This window comes from Rutilus rutilus, assembly GCF_951802725.1.
Source record: "Rutilus rutilus genome assembly, chromosome: 5".
NCBI lineage: Eukaryota > Metazoa > Chordata > Actinopteri > Cypriniformes > Leuciscidae > Rutilus > Rutilus rutilus.
In genome coordinates, this window is record NC_140213.1 from 2,245,549 (window position 1) to 2,268,229 (window position 22,681).

At 40.8% G+C, this 22,681-nt stretch overlaps 2 protein-coding genes across 3 annotated transcripts in view; one reads left to right on the forward strand and one right to left on the reverse strand.

The window, feature by feature from the left end:
* Positions 1-654: 654 nt before the first annotated feature.
* scamp5b (secretory carrier membrane protein 5b) lies at positions 655-8,572 on the reverse strand. The gene is made up of 7 exons (XM_084408639.1): positions 8,359-8,572; positions 7,377-7,434; positions 7,166-7,285; positions 5,203-5,359; positions 4,442-4,543; positions 4,089-4,206; positions 655-3,307 (listed from the first exon to the last, which is right to left on the reverse strand). Exons 2-7 carry the CDS (start codon positions 7,381-7,383, stop codon positions 3,113-3,115), a joined length of 699 nt encoding a protein of 232 aa, XP_084264765.1. The 5' UTR covers positions 7,384-7,434; positions 8,359-8,572; the 3' UTR covers positions 655-3,112.
* A 970-nt stretch (positions 8,573-9,542) lies between these two features.
* Positions 9,543-22,681, forward strand: part of abcc8b (ATP-binding cassette, sub-family C (CFTR/MRP), member 8b) — a 69,344-nt gene continuing 56,205 nt past the window's right edge. For both annotated transcript variants that reach the window (XM_084409755.1, XM_084409756.1), the window contains exons 1-5: positions 9,543-9,707; positions 10,414-10,573; positions 13,734-13,875; positions 14,872-14,993; positions 18,290-18,456. In XM_084409755.1, coding sequence (XP_084265881.1) covers positions 9,687-9,707; positions 10,414-10,573; positions 13,734-13,875; positions 14,872-14,993; positions 18,290-18,456 — 612 coding nt within the window. In that variant the 5' untranslated portion in view covers positions 9,543-9,686. The remainder of the gene's footprint in view (positions 9,708-10,413; positions 10,574-13,733; positions 13,876-14,871; positions 14,994-18,289; positions 18,457-22,681) is intronic.

A 22,681-nucleotide genomic window follows, 5' to 3' on the forward strand; every position in this document is an offset into this window, starting at 1 on the left:
GAGGAATCCGATCCATGACCTTGACCTTGACCTTGACCTTGACCTTGACCTTGCTAAAGTCATTTACCGGCACTGAAACATCAGTAACACGCTGTACCTTCACAAGCCCACGTGAAGTTTGATACGATATAATAGACAGTCAGTGATATAAAGAACATATGCTTCGCTGTGATGGTGCTGACTTTATTGGTTATCCTCCATAAAACAATTTGATTTAAGCTGGAAGCTGGAAAATATGCTCACCTTCATAATTCATTCTAGGAGTTTTATTACACGTCGCCCCTGTGTTAGTGCAAATCCAGTGTCTAAAGCAGAGGACGCCAGTGATGTTGATAACAGGAGACTCTCTAATGTGAATGATCCCATCATTACTCTGCGAATGGTGGGAATGGTCCGAGAAAGAAAGAGAGCATTTATTGTCGTCTCCAGGAATCTGATCTGGGATCGGACACGTGCTCGGCTCTGCTTAAATGTGTGCCTAACTGAGAATCAAGTTATTAGCCTGACAAAGTGGTGTTGTTCTCCGATTGTGATCTGCAAAGTCAGTGCAGTTTCTGGGGAAAATCCCAGTCTGGAAATATCTCATCCCAGAACAACACTGCGCCCTGCTGGACCAAACGCTCCGTACATCCATTCATGAAGCCCGAAGAGCAAACAAGTGTGTTTAATGGTTCATTTAGATGCTAACTCATTACAGTCAAGAATCTGTCGCACTCGTTTCGGTAACACTTTACAATCAGCTTCATTAGTTAACATTAATGTATGAAGAGCAATACATGTGTTACAGTATTTATTAATCTTTCTTAATGTTAGTTCATAAAAATACAGCTGTTCATTGTTTGTTCATGCTAGTTCACAGTGCATTAACTAATGCTAACAAATACAACCTTTGATTTTAATAACGTATTAGTAAATGTTGTAATTAATATTAAGATTAATAAATGCTGAAGAAGTATTGTTTATAGTTCATGTTAACTAGTTAACTAATGGTAACTAATGAACCTTATTATAAAGTGTTACCCTAGTTTTATATCACATGGAAACCAAGTCTAAAAATTCTTCGAAAATAGTAAAGATTTACACATTTTCATGAATATATTACAGGAATCTGCGGCTCTGCGTTCTTCAATACATGTAATGCATTTACTCTCACAAAGTGACCTGACGAAACACAAACAGGCCCCTCCATGTAACTCAATATTTAATACACATTATACATACAGTATATCTGAAATTAAAACAAAATAAGTCAAATTTAATTAATTAATTAATAAATAGAGCAGCCTGTGTACTAGCCATTTATGATTACTGAATAAGTCGTTTTATATTACACTCACTTGAGTAGTTTTTAGCAGATTAAATAATTTAGAATAACTAGAACAAATATATATTCACTACAAAGTTTCATAGACTATGCTCACAAAAAAAAATATTTCTAGCTAAAATAACATTTTATAAATATTAATATTTACTTATGAAATTTCTAGGATGTTCTGTATGTTTCATCAAAATTCCCTTGTATGTTTTATACATTGTATTAAAATTATACACAGTTTAAACGTTTCCTGATATTTCCAACTTTTCCCTGATTGCTAATCTCATCAAATCTACACAAAGTAATTTCTAATTTAATACTGTCACATAACAGCAAAAATAGGCTTAAATATACACAAAACTCAAAGACACACACATAAAAAAACACACACACACACACACACACACACACACACACACACACAAAAACACGTCATCTTTCAGCTACATCACGTCACGATCAGCTGAGGCCAGACATGTGTTTCCCGCTCGGCCGGGAGTGTGTTTCCCGTACCTGTAACTCACTGCTTCACTACTGTAGTACTATAGTACAATACATCACTGAAGAAATCAACTATAGTCTCGACTGTTTCCCGTACCTGTAACTCGCTGCTTCACTACTGTAGTACTATAGTACAATACATCACTGAAGAAATCAACCATAGTCTCGACTGTTTCCCGAAACTGTATTGTCGCAAATTGGTCGCTCGACCACGTTGGTTAAAGATGTCACGCAGGTGTTGGAGTAATAACTTATTTTAATGAATCAATCGATTTAATGAAGATGGAATTAACGCTAGATGTTTTGCTATAAATTACAGACAAGACATCCGTATTCACATTTCTCTCAGTTATTTTGCTTTATTTCCAGATTCACTCATAGACTCGTTCTTACACTAGATCACGCTCACACATGCGCACTCTTCAAAAACTACACTTTAAATCTCTTGACAAACTAAAAGACGTAAATGACATTTGTATGTATTCTGAATAAAAAATGTATATTGTACTGAATGTTAGTTTGCTTATTTTGCTCAAGATCAGGATTTATTGAGTCCACATGTCATGCAAACTAGAGACTCTTCTTCTAACCACAGGTCGAGATCTGTCGCTCAAACACACAACTCTGCGATGCTGTTTGCGAATGTTCGTTGGAACGATGGTTTCGGGAAACACCGACTCGTTGAACTGCTGATAACGACAGAACTTGCGACCATAGTTGGTTTAAAGGTGCAGTGTGTGAGAATGACCGCTAGTGGTCGAGATAGGTACTGCAGTCCAAATACAAAATATCGGAGATCGTTGTTTCCCCGCCTCCTCAGACTCGACGCTCACGCGGGTTGCCAGATTGAGAACACGCAACAGTAACGAGCGCAATTGACAATGAAAGCCGAGGAGACATACATAAATTGATGAGTTGATCTATCGGCGTTTTAATATGCTCTCGTTCATAGAGATTTTTAGATACAGAGGCTTTTAAGTAGAATCTACAATCTCTGACCCAGTTTATTTGCTGGCTGCAATACGCTGTGTTTCCCACCAACTGGCAACCCGGGGTGTTGAAATACTATTGGCTGAACTGGCAGTGGGCGGAGTCACACAGAAAAATAATAAGTAAAATAACTGTGTTTTTCAGAGAAACGAGTATGTGAACTCAGCATGTTTCCTAAATATCTGCAAATATATTATGGTGTTTGTATGCTTTAGTAGAGTGATAAAGTTACACATTCAGCACCTTTACTGATGCTTCTGGGAAACACACCCCGGCTCTACTCATGACTGGCTGTGTGTTGGTGTTTCACATGGTGTTGTCGTAGGAGGGTGTGGAGTACTGTGGGGTCTGTGGGGTCTGCGGGGTCTGAGGGCCCTGTAAGGACCCCAGGGCTGCCTGCTGCGCTGCCTGCTGAACGTGAGGGTTCTTCCAGGCGCCGGAGACCCACTCCTCCTGCGCTTTACTCATGCTCCCGCCACTGCCTCGGTAGAAGTTATGAACCTGCCAAACACAGAACGATGAGGACGAGCAGGACAATAATGATGGTCAGCGTCAGCTTTATACGGGAGATTATCTACACCATGGAATAAAAAAATTTAAAAGGTTACTTTGACTTTTTTTATCTCACATTTCTTACTTTTTATTTTTATTTTGTTTTTTTATATATATAAACTTGCAATTGCGAGATAAAAAAACTTGTAATTCTGAGAAGAAAAGTCTGAATTGTGCGATTAAAAAGTTGAAATTATTATTTTTACTTTTTCATTCCATGATGGACAAAAAAAAGTGAGATGTAAAATAAATAAGAAAAAGTCAGTATTTTGAGATGTAAGCTTAGAATTCAGAGGAAAAAAGTCAGAATTGTAAAATATTTTGATAAAAAAAAAGGCAGAATTGTGATATGTACAAAAAAAAAGTTTAGGGTTAGGAGAATAAAAAAGTAAGGATTGGGAGATATAAAAACAAGTCAGTATCATGAGATCAAAAGTCGCAACTACTTTTTAAAAAATTTTACGTGGCGGAAACAAGCTTCCATGATAGGTCGATTATCACCAGTTTTTCCTGGCTTCTGATTGGCCTCTCAGACACAAACACTAAGGTAAATAACTGATTTACTCTCGCATCTAATTAACAACCACTACATGCTCCAGCCTCACACTTAATAACACATCACCCAACCAGCCCCAAGACTTCTCTACACACGTCTGCTAAACGAGCTGATACAGTGAACGGGTAACGAGCCGTCCCGCTGAGATACATGTGTGTGTGTGCGCACCGGTACCTTCGTGAGCGCGAGGAAGCAGATAACAGCGACTGCAGTGAACATGAGCGTGGGGATCAGCATGATGATGGAGGCAAAGATACTGGTGCCAAAGAAGGAGATGGTGCCCAACCAGCCACTGAAACACCACACACACATCATGCCATCACACACACATAATGCCATCACACAAACATCATGCCATCACACACACATCATGCCATCACGGATATTACACGTGCATTAAACACAATACAGTAATAGATGCAGTATTCTAGTGTCCGCAGGCAGAGGTTTGTGTTAGCGTTCAGAATCCTGATATTTGGGAATAACATGCATAATATGTGGATGCATTCGCACTTAAAGGCTCTTACCAAACACCCCATCCTGGAATACCAATGGCCTGAATTATAGAAATGAAAAGTTGTGCCATGAAGACGAAGAAGAATGCCATGAAGTAGAACGAGCTGTCAGTCCTGAAAAACAACACAGACAGAACTATACTTATCTAAACCATAATGATTAATGTGTAATGGATCAGTTGTTGATGTTATTATTATTATTATAATTTATTCAATTAATATAAATTAATAAATAATTAAATACATGCATTATTCATTTACCATTATTATATTATTATTATTTTAATAATATTAATATTTAATTTATATTTAATAAATAAATTAATGAATTCATTAATTAAACATTTACCATATTACAGATAAACAAATACATAACAACAGTTATCTAAACCTTAATGCATCAGTTGTTATTATTATTATTGTTATTTATTAAATTAATATAAATACATTTATATATAATTTATATTGTATTAAATAAATAAATAAATAAATAATGGATTCATTATACATTTATAATATGATGATAATAACCATTATTATTACAATTCTAAGATAAAAATGAATATTAATAACTTAATAATATATATGAATGATAATAATAATAATGGATTTATTGTACATATGATGATGATTATCATCAAATATTAATCAATGTCATAAAACACAAATGATCAAAAATAATAATAAATAATGATAAATATAAATATAATCACTTTATAAAATCTGAACAATTCAGTAATTTGCTGATGCACTAGTAGGCAGAGGACGCTCACTTGAAGGCATTGTAAATGGATCTGAACCAGCACACATATGAACACGGGGTGAAGAGAACGACCCATATGATGGACATGCCGAAGTTCGTCACTCCTCCTCCACCGAACATCCACGCCATACAGCCGAAGAAGTTCACCAGCAGGGTGACGCCGTACACTGCAGACACAAGAGCAGATCTCACTCCATAACTCTACACAACTCAGATGAGTGTTTGAGAGAGAGAGCAGAAACCCTTCATTTCCCAAGAGAATAATGCGCTATATGATGATCACACACCTCTTCAGAGAGAGAGAGAGAGAGAGAGAGAGAGAGTGCAGAGAAACCTGAAGACCCACATTACACACATGCACATTTGCACAAAGGTTATAATGCACATGATTATGAGCGAACTAAAGCCATAGCAGTGTCATCAATGATTAACGCTGACAGAAACACACAACTGTGACATGCAGTCGACTCCATGAAATCCCACAAAGAACTAAATAATACTTTGTTCCATGCCATGAAAAATATTTTTTATATATTTTTTTCTTACAAAAAAAAAGTAAAAGAAAAGAAAGAATGATACAATACTCTAAATAAAAAAAGCATGCAATTTCACTCAAAAGCAACACATAAAGAATACCTTAAGAGGGATCAGCTACAGGTAGTATCTACAGCAAGAGATGACAATAATTAATGTATATAATTTTTTTTTTGAAACCATCCTTAAGGATCTCTCGGAAGAAAACACGCTCAATGATTCCTTTAGTGCAGTGAACAAATGCATCACCAATAATGTTATTAAAATGAAAATAAAGCTTCTTTATTGGCGTCGCCGGTTCCATGAAGAACCTTTAACATCCATGGACTCATAGAACACATTGAGAGTTGATTCTGTGCTAATTTGATCTAATATTTAATGTGTTTTTTTTTTTTTTAAATGTTGTATATTTAAGTAGCGAATGAGAATCGATAAAATTATGGACAATATTTTGAGACAAATGTCGTCTTAAGGATTTTCAGTTTTGTTCAAGGTAATTAACAGTAGATTTTCAATAACGGAAGAATATGTAAAAGTATGGTATTTAAGACACACCGCAATGCATAATTAACATGATAATAAACACCTGACTTTTACATTTGTTGACATGTTTAGATTCAAATGGTAAATATCAAAAATCAAAGTTGGTGTCCATCTTAATCACCATAATAGATAATCACCATATTTATAATGAAATCATCATATTATATATAAAAAAAGATGTTATTAATATAATACAATATCAAATGTATTCGTTACTACTGTAAAGCTTTATTACATTATGATGATGCTCATTCAGTGCTTTCAGAATATTTACTTTTTTAAATAATTTTGTTTCTGTTATTTTTAAAATTAACACATATTAATGACAGTATATTTATTGAACAAAAATCAATTATTTTATTTATTAAAAAAAAACGTTTTTTTTTTAATTAAATTTTTTGCTAAAGTGATTGTTTTGAACAAGTATTTACTAAGACAGACATTATTAAAATCATATTATTTGAGCTAAAGTATTTGTATCAGTTCTGTCTTTTTTCCGTGCTGGTTTACCCCGTGTGTCTGTGAAAGACCTCGCCACCTCTTACATTTATACCATTTTTAAACAAAACAAAATACTTTTATGATTTATTTTCACATAAAATGTGTTGCTCCATCAATGCCCAAAAATAAATACAAAATAAAAATAAAAATAATATATATATTCTCTGTAATCACATACTAAAGCACATTTTTCTGCAGTGTACCCTATATTTATTATTATTTTATTTTTTTCACATGATTCTACAGACCTCCTGCAGTTCCACCTCACACCACTAGGGGAGTGATCAGTCGAGTGAGTGACTACTTTAGACGTGTTCATCTGAACTAAACTCAACAGAGTATTTGTGAACTAGACCTGAATATGATCGATATGTAAGTGTGTTGTCCAGACTCACAGATCCACAGGTAGTAGAGTCTCTTGCACATGGTGCGGTGCTGGTCAGGAATCTCCTCAAAGTCCTGATGGAAACACGGCCTCAGAGGAATAAAGCCAGGCAGAGGAGGAAAGTTGTTTTCTGCAGGACAGACATAAAGCAGTGCATCCATGTAAAATACAGTTGCTTATCGTTCAGCTGTTAATGTCATGAATTAGATACATGGACTTACCAGCCATTGGGAAACAGGCGACGAATATTAGTTCTTCAGAGCTGTCAATCTATCAAACCTACATTTGAAGAGAAGAGAAGGGACAAATACTGTACGGTAATGTTCTTGTTTTATTGCCCAGGAATAAGTAAGTAAGTTGTAACAATGTAACCTACTATAAACATCAACCATCAAAAAGTCTTAAAATTACTTAAATTTAGTTATATTAAAATTGTTTTAATTAAAATTAGGGGTGGGAATCACGATAGGATATTATCTATATACTTTCAAACATGAGTATATTGCAATTAAATATATTATCTGCAAAATGTCCCCAAAAGAAAACTTTGTCCACATCCTTGTTCGACATTTTCCTTCCTCATATTTTAGACATATTTAATAGAAATTACAGAAGCCAAATAAAAATGTTTGCACATTACAATGTTTGCACACTTAATTTAATGTAATTGTTTTTACAATATATTTTGTTTGAAGCAATTTTACAAATAAAAACCTTACTAAAACCCTTATGAACAAGTCAAAGGTGATGCTATACTCAAAATAAATAATAAATAAAAATAAATAAATCACTAAAATGAAAGATAAACATTAAACTGACTTCATACGTAACTATTATCTCGTCCTACAGTAAATAGCCTACACTTTTGAAACAATAAAACAAGTCATGACTGAGATAAATAACCCTTGACGATTGCCCTGTGTGACAAACATGTTCTTCAACAATCTGAAGTTAAGAGCTCTTGGATTAAGAGGAAGGATCACAAAGTGTTTTCTAAAGTGACCCATATTGACACATTAACGTGCATCTCAAAGCAGATCGCAACATTTACTACCTTTACACGAGTGTTTACAACCCTAATGTTGCATTTGTTTGATTTCCGTCTATTTACTTCAAACCCTGAGCAAATGAGATTCATCCGTCATGTCAGCTCGCTAAGCCTGGCATTAACACAGACTGAATGAAGAGGAATAATCGCCTTACCTTCTCCTGCGCTCCTCTCACAACAGCATGGCTTTCTGGTGAATACTCGAACACTTACTCATACTAAATAAAACACCGTGCACAAACTACAGTGAGCAGAGATGTTAGTTTCTTAAGAAGTTTGTCGTAATCTTTGAGTGATTTGAGTTCATTCCCCGCATTACCAGACAGATCAGACACTACGCTCACGGATTTTAGCCAATAGGAGTGGCGCATTAGGTGCTGGGCACGCCCCCTTTCACCTCGTTGGCCAATCAGCACCCTGGAACGAGGTTGCTCTCCGCGGTGCTGAAGTTGTTGTTTTGTGGGCGTGTTACAGAGAAACCTTCGACCTTCCGACTGACCTGATTATCATATGTGAGTTTATGATAGTACTCACACTCTTTAAAATAAAGCTTCTTTATTGGCATCGATCGTTCATTAACATTAATGGAATCTTTTCAATGAAAAAAAAAAGGTTATTTCTTGTGGAAAAGGTTCTTCGGATGATTAAAATGTTCTTTACACTAATAAACAAGTGTTCACTGAAGGGTTCTTCTATGCCATTTGAAATTGGAACCATTATTTTTAAGAGTGAAAACAAATGCATTCTCCAATATGTTCTTTTCTAAATTCTGAAGCCAATCGCAAAAGATTCCACAAAAAGCCCCGCCAGAAAAAAATGATTTAACAAATGCACTTACAGATGCATACCCTGGTGACAAAGCGTGTGCCTTTTTTTTTTTTCCAGCAATTAAAATAAATGTTGCATCAACTTATTCAATAAATAATGAAAACTCGGTCTTGAGAACCTCATGCACTTGCATTGTTTAACCACTAAGGGGCAGAGTTTCTATAAATGATGCCATTGCTACTTCACAACTTCATCTCTCTTGCCGTCATCTATGCTCATATATGTTTACACTGCCTTTATCCTTTCATTCATTACATTCGATTTGTACACTCTTAAAACACTCAAATGCACCTCTAAAGGTATAACTGATGCTAACTGATATATTCACCTTATATATAGTGCTTTAACTTCGGAGGGTACATAGAGAAAAAAGGGGTTTATTTCTTTCAATATTTTTCTTTCTTTCTATGTCAGCAGATAAACTGCATCAAACGAGAGGAAGGATGAGGGTGGAGATTAAGTGTCAGTGGGATTGAGCGCCATCTCATAATCTCGCGCTCGAGGATCATCTGATCTCAGGTCAGGTCAGTCAGATCAGAAGAGAGGACAGGACTCATGCAAACCTCACTGCGAGCTCTCTTCTGCGTGCTTCAGTGTCCAAGTGTTGGAGAATAACCCAGTCATCGTGGCAGGAATGAAATAAACTCTTCTGAAGATGATGCGAGGATACAGACCGGTGAGTTGCTACACTTTAATCTGTGCAAAACATTACGCTCAACAGTTTGGCTGTTCTGTGGATATTATGCATGTTTTTTTTTCCCCACTGGAAAATGATTTTAAATTGTTTCTTTATATATATATAATAGGCCATTTGTAAACGTTATCTTCTCAATCGTAACATTTATGTTCACAAATATGCATTTGAAAAAATTAAATCTAATCTATCATAACTACTGCAAAATAGGCTACTATATTGCGTAGAAATAACAGTTTTATAATCTCTTACATGATAAATTGTGGCATCTCACATATAGGGATAAAGGTGTGACTGAAATATGACTTGCACAAATAACCCCTGCATGTCTGTTGTTATTATTATTAAAAATGATTTTTGATAACTTAATCCTGATTACATTGGGATTCGACAACAAAAACAATGTTTTTAGGATCAGAGTTCTTTAACAATTGCACACTTCTTACAGTGTGATATCAAGAACAGAAACAAACAGATCCACAAATTGCAACATGGCTTTTGTTGTTGTTGTTGTTAAAATCATGGATTTGCGGATTACAGTAGCTTTACCTCAGGATACCCCAGCGATTCAGACACAACAGATTTAAAGATTTCTCTGCTGCATTCATATTGTATTATAACTGGCCTGCATGTGATGCCTGCATGTGATGCCTGTGTGTGTGTGTGTGTCTCCATGGTCTCCTCATAGACTCCCGTCTCCAACTCGACCCTGTCCTTCTGCGGCACGGAGAACTCCTCAGCGTATAAGGTGGACAACGGCCTTCTGAACAACGGCTGCTTTCTGGACGCTCTCGGTGTGGTTCCTCATGTGTTCCTGCTGTTCAGCACCTTCCCCATCCTCTTCATCGGTGAGAGGCAGTGTGTGTGTGTGTGTGTGTGTGAGAGAGAGAGAGAGTGTGTGTGTGTGTGTGTGTGTGTGTGTGTGTGTGTGTGTGTGTGTGTGTGTTTCTGCTGTTCAGCACCTTCCCCATCCTCTTCATCGGTGAGAGGCAGTGTGTGTGTGAGAGAGAGAGAGAGAGTGTGTGTGTGTGTGTGTGTGTGTGTGTGTGTGTGTGTGTGTGTGTGTGTGTGTTTCTGCTGTTCAGCACCTTCCCCATCCTCTTCATCGGTGAGAGGCTTCCGCACAGTCACAGTTCACACTGAGAACATTCATTCTGAACAAGGGAACACGTGTGTGTGTGTGTGTGAGAGAGAGAACATTTCATTCTGAACAAGAGCTTGGTTTAAAAGCACTTCTGCGTGTTCCTCTAAGATACAAATGAGAATCTGGCATGTGAAGTGCACTGAAGAAACTGTGGTGGAGTGTGATTGAGTGATCGTGTGATTGTGTGTGTGTGTGAGAGAGAGAGTTTGTCTGTGTGTGTGTGTGTGTGTGTGTGTGTGTGTGTGTGTGGTTGTGTGATTATGTGATTGTGTGATCATGTTTTGTGATTGTGTGTAGTGTAGGCTGGGGCAGTCAGAGCTTGAAGGTTCACATTCATCACAGCATGTGTGTTTGTGTGTGTGTGTGTGTGTGTGTGTGTGGTTGTGTTGTTGTGTTGTGTTGTGTTGTTTTAGCACATGCCGCCATGTCACCCTGTAGCCCAAGACTGGTTGCCCACTGAAGCTAAGCAGGGCTGAGCCTGGTTAGTACCTGGATGGGAGACTCCTGGGAAAACCAGGTTGCTGCTGGAAGAGGTGTTAGTGAGGCCAGTAGGGGGCGCTCACCCTGTGGTCTGTGTGGGTCCTAACGCCCCCGTCCCCGTCACTACACTGTCAAAGAGCACCGTCCTTCGGATGAGACGTTAAACCGAGGTCCTGATTCTCTGTGGTCATTAAAAATCCCAGGATGTCCTTCGAAAAAGAGTAGGGGTGTAACCCCGGTGTCCTGGCCAAATCTGCCCCTTGGCCTCTGTCCATCATGGCCTCCTAATCATCCCCATATATACTGATTGGCTTCATCACTCTGTCTCCTCTCCACCAGCAAGCTGGTGTGTGTGTGTGTGTGTTGTGTTGTGTTGTGTAGGCTGGGGCAGTCAGAGCTCAAAGGTTCACATTCATCACAGCACGTGTGTGTGTGTGTGTGTGTGTGTGTGTGTGTGTATGTGTGTGGTTGTGTTGTTGTGTTGTGCACTTTCTGTAAAGCTGCTTTGAAACAATATGTATTGTGAAAAGCGCTATACAAATAAATTTGAATTGAATTGAATTGTTGTGTGGTGTTGTGTTGTGTTGTGTTGTGTTGTGTTGTGTTGTGTTGTGTTGTGTTGTGTTGTGTTGTGTGGTGTTGTGCTGTGCTGTGTAAGCTGGGGCAGTCAGAGCTCGAAGGTTCACATTCATCACAGCACGTGTGTGTGTGTTTGTGTGTGTGTGTGTTGTGTTGTGTTGTGGAGGCTGGGGCAGTCAGAGCTCGAAGGTTCACATTCATCACAGCACGTGTGTGTGTGTGTGTTGTGTTGTGTTGTATTGGCTGGGGCAGTCAGAGCTCAAAGGTTCACATTCATCACAGCATGTGTGTGTGTGTGTGTGTGTTGTGTTGTGTTGTATAGGCTGGGGCAGTCAGAGCTCGAAGGTTCACATTCATCACAGCGCATGTGTGTGTGTGTGTGTGTGTTGTGTTGTGTTGTGTTGTGTAGGCTGGGGCAGTCAGAGCTCGAAGGTTCACATTCATCACAGCACGTGTGTGTGTGTTTGTGTGTGTGTGTGTTGTGTTGTGTTGTGGAGGCTGGGGCAGTCAGAGCTCGAAGGTTCACATTCATCACAGCACGTGTGTGTGTGTGTGTTGTGTTGTGTTGTGTTGTATTGGCTGGGGCAGTCAGAGCTCAAAGGTTCACATTCATCACAGCATGTGTGTGTGTGTGTGTGTGTTGTGTTGTGTTGTGTTGTATAGGCTGGGGCAGTCAGAGCTCGAAGGTTCACATTCATCACAGCGCATGTGTGTGTGTGTGTGTGTGTGTGTTGTGTTGTGTTGTGTAGGCTGGGGCAGTCAGAGCTCGAAGGTTCACATTCATCACAGCACGTGTGTGTGTGTGTGTTGTGTTGTGTTGTGTTGTGTTGTGTTGTGTTGTGTAGGCTGGGGCAGTCAGAGCTCGAAGGTTCACATTCATCACAGCACGTGTGTGTGTGTGTGTGTGTGTGTGTGTGTGTGTGTGTGTGTGTGTGTGTGTGTGTGTGTGTTGTGTTGTGTTGTGTTGTGTTGTATAGGCTGGGGCAGTCAGAGCTCGAAGGTTCACATTCATCACAGCACGTGTGTGTGTGTGTGTGTGTGTGTGTGTTGTGTTGTGTTGTATAGGCTGGGGCAGTCAGAGCTCGTAGGTTCACATTCATCACAACACGTGTGTGTGTGTGTGTGTGTGTGTGTTGTGTTGTGTTGTGTTGTGTTGTGTTGTGTTGTATAGGCTGGGGCAGTCAGAGCTCGAAGGTTCACATTCATCACAACACGTGTGTGTGTGTGTGTGTGTGTGTGTTTGTTGTGTTGTGTTGTGTTGTGTTGTGTAGGCTGGGGCAGTCAGAGCTCGAAGGTTCACATTCATCACAACACGTGTGTGTGTGTGTGTTGTGTTGTGTTGTGTTGTATAGGCTGGGGCAGTCAGAGCTCGAAGGTTCACATTCATCACAGCACGTGTGTGTGTGTGTGTGTTGTGTTGTGTTGTGTTGTGTTGTGTTGTATAGGCTGGGGCAGTCAGAGCTCGAAGGTTCACATTCATCACAGCACGCGTGTGTGTGTGTGTGTGTTGTGTTGTGTTGTGTTGTGTTGTGTTGTGTTGTATAGGCTGGGGCAGTCAGAGCTCGAAGGTTCACATTCATCACAGCACGTGTGTGTGTGTTTGTGTGTTGTGTTGTGTTGTGTTGTATAGGCTGGGGCAGTCAGAGCTCGAAGGTTCACATTCATCACAACACGTGTGTGTGTGTGTTGTGTTGTGTTGTGTTGTGTTGTGTTGTGTAGGCTGGGGCAGTCAGAGCTCGAAGGTTCACATTCATCACAGCACGTGTGTGTGTGTTTGTGTGTTGTGTATGTGTTGTGTTGTATAGGCTGGGGCAGTCAGAGCTCGAAGGTTCACATTCATCACAGCACGTGGCTTCATTTCCCCGGCCATGACTTGCGCTGGCTGTTCACCACGGTCCTGCTGTTCGTGCTGGTGTGTGAGATCGCTGAGGGAATCGTGTCGGACGGGTGAGAACACACACACACACACACACACACACACACACACAAACACACACACACGCACACGCACACACACCAACACACACACACACACACACACACACACACACTAAACCATCACCTCGCTTCACTGATTATCAGATCGTTAGTTTCAATTATTCAGCCATGAGCGATAAGATGGTTACATATAAAATGACTGTATATTTTATGACTAAAATAGTTATAACTCATAACTTTTATATATGTTTATCTTATATTTTTGTACGTCATAATATTCTAAGTAACTTTTTTGCACACACACACACACACACACACACAAATTATGCAAATTGATGTAGAAAATTTTGGTCACAAATCAAATCAAGCAAATTTGTGACATTAACCAAATAAAATTCTGCAAATCATGAATATTTTTACATTCAAAGGAAATAAATCATTACTTTTATCAAACAATGATGCATTAAACTCATAAAAAGTGACAGGAAAGACATTTACAGTATAATGTTACAAAATTATATTATTTCGGTAGCACTTTACAATATGGTACAATACTAGTTAACATTAGTTAACTACCTTAGTTAACATGAACTAAGAATGAACAATTCTTCTACAGCATTTATTAATCTTAGTAAATATTAATTTCAACATTTACTAATACACTATTAAAATCAAAGGTTGTATTTGTGAACATTAGTTAATGCACTGTGAACTAACATGAACAATGAACAGCTGTATTTTTATTAACTAACATTAACAAGGATTAATAAATACAGTAACAAATGTATTGCTCATTGTTAGTTCATGTTAGTTCATACATTGATGTTAACTAATGAACCTTATTGTAAAGTGTTACCACTATTTCAAATAAATGCTGTTCTTTTTAACTTTCTATTAATCAAAGAATCCTGAAAAATAAAATGTATCACGATTTCAAAAATGTGTGTGTGTGTGTGTGCGTGTGTGTTCTGCAGTGTTTAATAACTGAATGCGTTTCTTCTCCAGGTTTAATCAGTCTCGTCATCTTCACCTCTACATGCCGGCAGGACTCGGGATTCTGGCCGCCATCACATCCATCATCTATTACCACAACATCGAGACCTCCAACTTCCCCAAGCTGCTTATAGGTATAATAAACCATTCCAGATTCACATCAGTGCAGTTATTATTATCATCCCTGAGATTAACACTGAATGTTGTCAAAATACTGGCAGTGAACAGACAGTAGGCTCTTATTCTATATGGCAAGGCAATTCTGTCAGGACCACTATCGTCAAATACGATTGGCAATTAGCATACAGTTTGGATTGGCGGTATGGTTCTGTTCTGGGCAGGAACTCCCTGTGCATCCATGCAGCCTAGCACGGATAAGAGCAGCAATAACCCCCCTTAGGGTAAACAGAACAGAACCATCATGAATCTATGCATATAATTTATTCTGATTCAAGGGGAATCAGAATGCCAAATCCTGAAAAACGAGAGGAGCTGGGGAGGGAGGAGGGTAGTTATCTCCTGAGAAACGAGAGGAGCTGGGGAGGGAGGAGGGTAATTATCTCCTGAGAAATGAGAGGAGCTGGGGAGGGAGGAGGGTAGTTATCTCCTGAGAAACGAGAGGAGCTGGGGAGGGAGGAGGGTAGTTATCTCCTGAGAAACGAGAGGAGCTGGGGAGGGAGGAGGGTAATTATCTCCTGAGAAACGAGAGGAGCTGGGGATGGAGGAGGGTCATCAGCTCCTGAGAAACGAGAGGAGTTGGGGATGGAGGAGGGTAGTTATCTCCTGAGAAACGAGAGGAGCTGGGGAGGGAGGAGGGTAATTATCTCCTGAGAAATGAGAGGAGCTGGGGAGGGAGGAGGGTAATTATCTGCTGAGAAATGAGAGGAGCTGGGGAGGGAGGAGGGTAGTTATCTCCTGAGAAACGAGAGGAGCTGGGGAGGGAGGAGGGTAATTATCTGCTGAGAAATGAGAGGAGCTGGGGAGGGAGGAGGGTAGTTATCTCCTGAGAAACGAGAGGAGCTGGGGAGGGAGGAGGGTAGTTATCTCCTGAGAAACGAGAGGAGCTGGGGAGGGAGGAGGGTAATTATCTCCTGAGAAATGAGAGGAGCTGGGGAGGGAGGAGGGTAATTATCTGCTGAGAAATGAGAGGAGCTGGGGAGGGAGGAGGGTAGTTATCTCCTGAGAAACGAGAGGAGCTGGGGAGGGAGGAGGGTAATTATCTGCTGAGAAATGAGAGGAGCTGGGGAGGGAGGAGGGTAGTTATCTCCTGAGAAACGAGAGGAGCTGGGGAGGGAGGAGGGTAGTTATCTCCTGAGAAACGAGAGGAGCTGGGGAGGGAGGAGGGTAATTATCTCCTGAGAAATGAGAGGAGCTGGGGAGGGAGTAGGGTAATTATCTCCTGAGAAACAAGAGGAGTTGGGGATGGAGGAGGGTCGTTATCTCCTGAGAAACGAGAGGAGCTGGGGAGGAGAGTAGGGTAATTATCTCCTGAGAAACGAGAGGAGCTGGGGAGGGAGGAGGGTAGTTATCTCCTGAGAAACAAGAGGAGCTGGGGATGGAGGAGGGTCATCAGCTCCTGAGAAACGAGAGGAGTTGGGGATGGAGGAGGGTAGTTATCTCCTGAGAAACGAGAGGAGCTGGGGAGGGAGGAGGGTAATTATCTCCTGAGAAACGAGAAGAGTTGGGGATGGAGGAGGGTAGTTATCTCCTGAGAAACGAGAGGAGCTGGGGATGGAGGAGGGTAGTTATCTCCTGAGAAACGAGAGGAGCTGGGGATGGAGGAGGGTAGTTATCTCCTGAGAAACGAGAGGAGTTGGGGATGGAGGAGGGTAGTTATCTCCTGAGAAACGAGAGGAGCTGGGGATGGAGGAGGGTAGTTATCTCCTGAGAAACGAGAGGAGTTGGGGATGGAGGAGGGTAGTTATCTCCTGAGAAACGAGAGGAGCTGGGGATGGAGGAGGGTCATCAGCTCCTGAGAAACGAGAGGAGTTGGGGATGGAGGAGGGTCATCAGCTCCTGAGAAACGAGAGGAGCTGGGGAGGGAGGAGGGTAGTTATCTCCTGAGAAACGAGAGGAGTTGGGGATGGAGGAGGGTAGTTATCTCCTGAGAAACGAGAGGAGTTGGGGATGGAGGAGGGTAGTTATCTCCTGAGAAACGAGAGGAGCTGGGGATTGAGGAGGGTAGTTATCTCCTGAGAAACGAGAGGAGCTGGGGATGGAGGAGGGTAGTTATCTCCTGATAAACAGGAGGAGCTGGGGAGGGAGGAGGGTCATTATCTCCTGAGAAACGAAAGGAGCTGGGGAGGGAGGAGGGTAATCATCTCCTGAGAAATGAGAGGAGTTGGGGATGGAGGAGGGTAGTTATCTCCTGAGAAATGAGAGGAGCTGGGGATGGAGGAGGGTCATCAGCTCCTGAGAAACGAGAGGAGTTGGGGATGGAGGAGGGTCATCAGCTCCTGAGAAACGAGAGGAGCTGGGGAGGGAGGAGGGTCATCAGCTCCTGAGAAACGAGAGGAGTTGGGGATGGAGGAGGGTCATCAGCTCCTGAGAAACGAGAGGAGCTGGGGAGGGAGGAGGGTCATTATCTCCTGAGAAACGAAAGGAGCTGGGGAGGGAGGAGGGTAATCATCTCCTGAGAAACGAGAGGAGCTGGGGAGGGAGGAGGGTAGTTATCTCCTGAGAAACGAGAGGAGCTGGGGATGGAGGAGGGTAATCAGCTCCTGAGAAACGAGAGGAGTTGGGGATGGAGGAGGGTCATCAGCTCCTGAGAAACGAGAGGAGTTGGGGATGGAGGAGGGTAGTTATCTCCTGAGAAACGAGAGGAGCTGGGGATGGAGGAGGGTCATCAGCTCCTGAGAAACGAGAGGAGTTGGGGATGGAGGATGGTCATCAGCTCCTGAGAAACGAGAGGAGCTGGGGAGGGAGGAGGGTAGTTATCTCCTGAGAAACGAGAGGAGTTGGGGATGGAGGAGGGTAGTTATCTCCTGAGAAATGAGAGGAGCTGGGGAGGGAGGAGGGTCATCAGCTCCTGAGAAACGAGAGGAGCTGGGGAGGGAGGAGGGTCATTAGCTCCTGAGAAACACAATAGCTGCTGATAATACTGAAGGAGCTTATGTATACAGTGATAGGCGTAATATTCCTATAGGTAGACGTGGATCAGCTGAGAGTCACTGATGCGAGCTGCCAGAACTGACGCTACACTTGATGTTTATTTATATAGCTCATTTCATACGCTATGGCAATTCAAAGTGCTTTACACAGAAAGGAATTAAAATAATCACAAAATAAAAGCAAGGAAAATGAAAAACAGTTATAAAAGGAATTAAAAGAGATATATGATACAGTTATAAAATAGACTGTAAACAGTAAAAGTGTAAACAGATGATACATAGATACACAGACATATGGAAATACTCCTCTTCCTATCCAGCACTGCTGATCTATTGGACTTTGGCCTTTATCGCCAAAACCATCAAGTTTGTGAAGTACGACTCTCACGGCATCGGGCCGAGACAGCTGCGGTTCTGCATCACGGGACTCCTGGCGCTCCTGTACGGGCTTCTGCTGGGGGTCGAGGTCAACGTGATCCTGCGCAGGGTGAGTGTGGGATCCAGGAATATAGCGGGAATATCTGGGATATCTGTATCTGGTGTTTAATGGAACTGTCTATGACTCTATGCTTATTGCTTTTTTAAATGCTGTTGACTTCAGAAGTGCCATGCACAAAAAAATAAAAATAATAATTGCACAATTATTGCAATTAGGATATATATATATATATAAGTTTCATAAGTTTATAAGTTTGGGATCAGTAATAAGTCTCTTATGCTCACCAAGGCTACATTTATTTGATTAAAAATACAAAAATAACAAAATAAATAAAAGTAATATTGTTAAATATTATGACAATTTAAAATAACTGTTTTTTATCTGAATATATTTTAAAATATATTTTTATTCCTGTGATTTTCAGCATCATTACTCCAGTCTTCAGTGTCACATGATCCTTCAGAAATCATCCTAATATGATGATTTGATGCTCAAGAAACATTTATGATTATTATCAAAGTTGAAAACAGTTGTGGAGGATTATTTTTTCAGGATTCTTTGATGAATAGAAAGTTCTATTTTATTTATTTGAAATATAATCTTTTTTTAACATCATAAATGTCTTTACTGTCACTTTTAATGCATTAACTAACATTGAGCAAAACATTTGCTACAGAATGTATTAATCTTGTTAACATCAACCAATAAAAATACAGCTGTTCATTGTAAGTTCCTGTTAGCTCATTAATAAAATTAACAAACACAACTTTTGATTTGAACAATGTATTAGTAAGTGTCGAACTGAACATAGCCTACGATTAATAAATGCTTTAGATGCATTTTTCATTAATAAAGTTAACAAATGGAACCGTATTGTAAAGTGTTGCCAAAAATAAATAAATAAATAAATATTAATATATATATTTGTAGCTTGTCTGAGAAAATGCCTCGTAATCATTCGCCTCCAGGTCAGACATCAAATGTATGCATGAGGACATCGTCGCTTTAAGTCCGGCGTGATCCGCTCTGTGTGTTGCGTAATAGCCCTGCTGTGGCTCGATGTGAGATTAAAATGCTGAGAACCTGCACTTCTGTAGTTTACAGCTGAATCAAATGACCACACAACTCACAATCAACTTCTGTTGATGCAAATCCCTCACTCTTCTCTTGCTTCGCTAAGCTGTTTATCGGGACGCTTGTGTTCTGTTGCTTCTGAGGAGAGCGGAGGCTCAGTCCAGGTCTTGAACCTATGACTGCTTAAAAATGAATGTGCAAAACTCATCACTGGGGATAATCCCGTCTCGTAACCGTACTGTGTTGGGCCTCAAATTATTAGAATAAAGTTTTGGGAAATTACCAGATGGGGAAAAAACAGCTAGGCTACATACTTATAATACAACTCAAGTAGTGTCAAATTACAGTTTGCCAAGAAATATTATGCATCATCTGTTTTTGATCATAAATATATTTTTCCTGATACAATAAGAATTGTATTGTGTTGTGATGTTATACATTTAAAATATATGAACTAATATAATAATCAAGATTATTAATAATAATAATAATAATACATCACACTTATATAGCGCTTTTTTGGACACTCAAAGACGCTTTACATGGGGAATAAAACAAAACAAAACAAAAGGGGTTTTAAGGAAAAGCTAGTTTGAACAGGTGGGTTTTGAGTACTGATTTGAAGTTTGGTAGTGAGTCGGAGTTTCTAATGGATGTAGGGAGTGAGTTCCAGAGGGTGGGGGCGGTGATAGCGGAGGCTCGGTCCCCCAAGGTCCGGCGGTTAGTGCGGACGATCGGAGTGAGGCGGATGGTGCCAGCTGAGCGGAGGTGGCGGGTGGGTTGGTGCTGTTCCAGGAGCTCAGTGAGGTAGGGTGGGGCCAGGTTATGGAGGGACTTGAAGGTGAGGAGGAGGAGCTTATATTGAATGCGATAATGAACAGGTAGCCAATGGAGCTGCTGTAGAACGGGGGTGATGTGTTCTCTGGACCGGGTGTGGGTGAGGAGGCGGGCGGCTGAGTTCTGGATGTATTGCAGTTTTTGTAGTTGATTGGTAGGAAGTCCGTAGAGAAGGCTATTGCAGTAGTCAAGTCTTGAAGTTATGAATGCGTGAATGAGGATTTCAGCTGTTGACAGGGTAAGGGAGGGGCGAAAGCGGGCAATGTTGCGGAGGTGGAAGAAGGATAGTTTAGTGATATGGTTGATGTGTGTTCGGTATGAGAGGGTGGAGTCCATTATGATACCAAGGTTTCGGACAGAGAGGGAGGGGGTGACATTATGTCCGTCGATAAGGAGAGTAAAGTTCTGAATAGAAGGGAGGAGAGATTTTGGGCCGGTGATGAGGAGTTCTGTTTTATTGCTGTTGAGTTTAAGAAAGTTATTGTCCATCCAGGTTTTAATATCGGAAATGCAATTGGTGATGGTGGAGAGGATAGCCGGGGTGATGGATTTGGTGGACATGTAGAGTTGGGTATCATCGGCGTAGCAGTGAAAATGGAGTCCATGGTGGCGGATGATCTGACCGAGGGGAAGCATGTAGATGGTGAAGAGGAGGGGGCCGAGCACGGAACCTTGGGGGACACCATAGGTGACAGGGGAGGTGTGGGAGTTGCAGTTGTTAACAGAGACAAAGTGGTGACGGTCAGAGAGGTAGGAGGTGAACCAGAGAAGTGCTGTGCCTGAGATGCCAATAGATTTAAGACGATGGAGGAGGGCGGTATGGTCTATTGTGTCAAATGCAGCGGAGAGGTCGAGGAGAAGGAGGAAGGATATGGAACCAGAGTCGGCAGCAATGAGGAGATCATTTGTGACTTTAAGAAGTGCTGTTTCTGTGCTGTGGTGTGGACGGAATCCGGATTGAAATGTTTCGAAGAGTTGAGAGGAGTGGAGATGTTGGTGGAGTTGTGTGATGACGGCGCGTTCCAGAATTTTTGAAAGTAACGGGAGATTGGAGATGGGTCTGAAGTTGTCCAGATTGTCAGGGTTGAGGCCAGGTTTTTTCAGGAGGGGTGTGATGGACGCAAGTTTTAGCGGGGATGGAACAGATCCAGACGTAAGGGAAGTGTTGATGATGATGGTGATGAGAGGGATGAGGATTTGTTGACAGGTTTTGAGGAGGGGAGAAGGGATCGTGTCAAGCTGGCAGTTGGAGAATTTCATGGTTGAGAGGAGTTTGGAGGTGTCGGAGGGAGACAGAGAGAAGGAGGAAAAGCTGTGGTGTGTGAGCGGAGTAAGTTGATATTCAGAAGGAGGAGAAGCGGAGGAAGTGGATGCTAGTGAACAGTGTATGGTATGGATTTTGGTATGGTAGGATGACAGAAAGTTATTGCATTTGTCTGTAGTGAATGTGGAGGTTATATTGTCCTTGGGTTTGGTCAGTTTTGCAAATGTGGAGAATAGTGTGCGGGGGTCGGAAGAATTTGAGTGGATAAGTTGTGAGTGGAAGTTGGACCGGGCAGTTTTGAGAGCAGAATTGTATGTGGTTATGGCGTGTTTCTAGGCTTGGGCATGGACAGTGAGACCTGATTTTTTATGGATCCTTTCAAGTTGTCTTTTTTGTCTTTTGAGAATGTGAAGATCTGGGGTGTACCAAGGTGCAGAGGTGGAGAAGGAGACTGAGGCAGTTTTAAGGGGGGCTATTTGGTTGAGGCAGGTGGAGAGTGTGTGGTTGTAGAAGTTGACTAGATCAGAGGCAATCGGATCAGAGGGAAGCGAAGAAGTAGAGATGGCATGGGATATGGAGGAGGTGAGAGAGATGGGACTAATGGATTTCAGGTTTCGAAATGTAATTGTTCTTGTGTGTTTGACGGTAGGAGAGGGGGTAATGATATCCAAGGTGATATCCAATTATTGTTAATTAATAATCATGTACTTTACAATTGCTTTAATATGTTAGTCAACACATCAAAATAAGTGTAAAGCACAAAAGATTATAAAACAGTTACGCAAAATGTACTTTAAAGTACAACTTTTAATTATTACAAAGTGCACTTTATAAAAGTGTACTTAAGTGTGTTAAAAAACATCCATGAAGTGTTTTAAAGATGTATGATTTGAAGTACACTACAAGTGCGCATTGAGAACATTTGAGTGCACTTCTTTTTCACAAGGGATTTCTTAAAAACAGTCAAATGGAGGTAAAGTGGTTGAAAATGTATGTCTTATATACTGTTATGAACATCTTTTCCAACCATAGCATCACCTTTGCAAAGGACATAGACTTATATGCCCTCATCAATGCTCTATGCGTCTAAATAGGAGT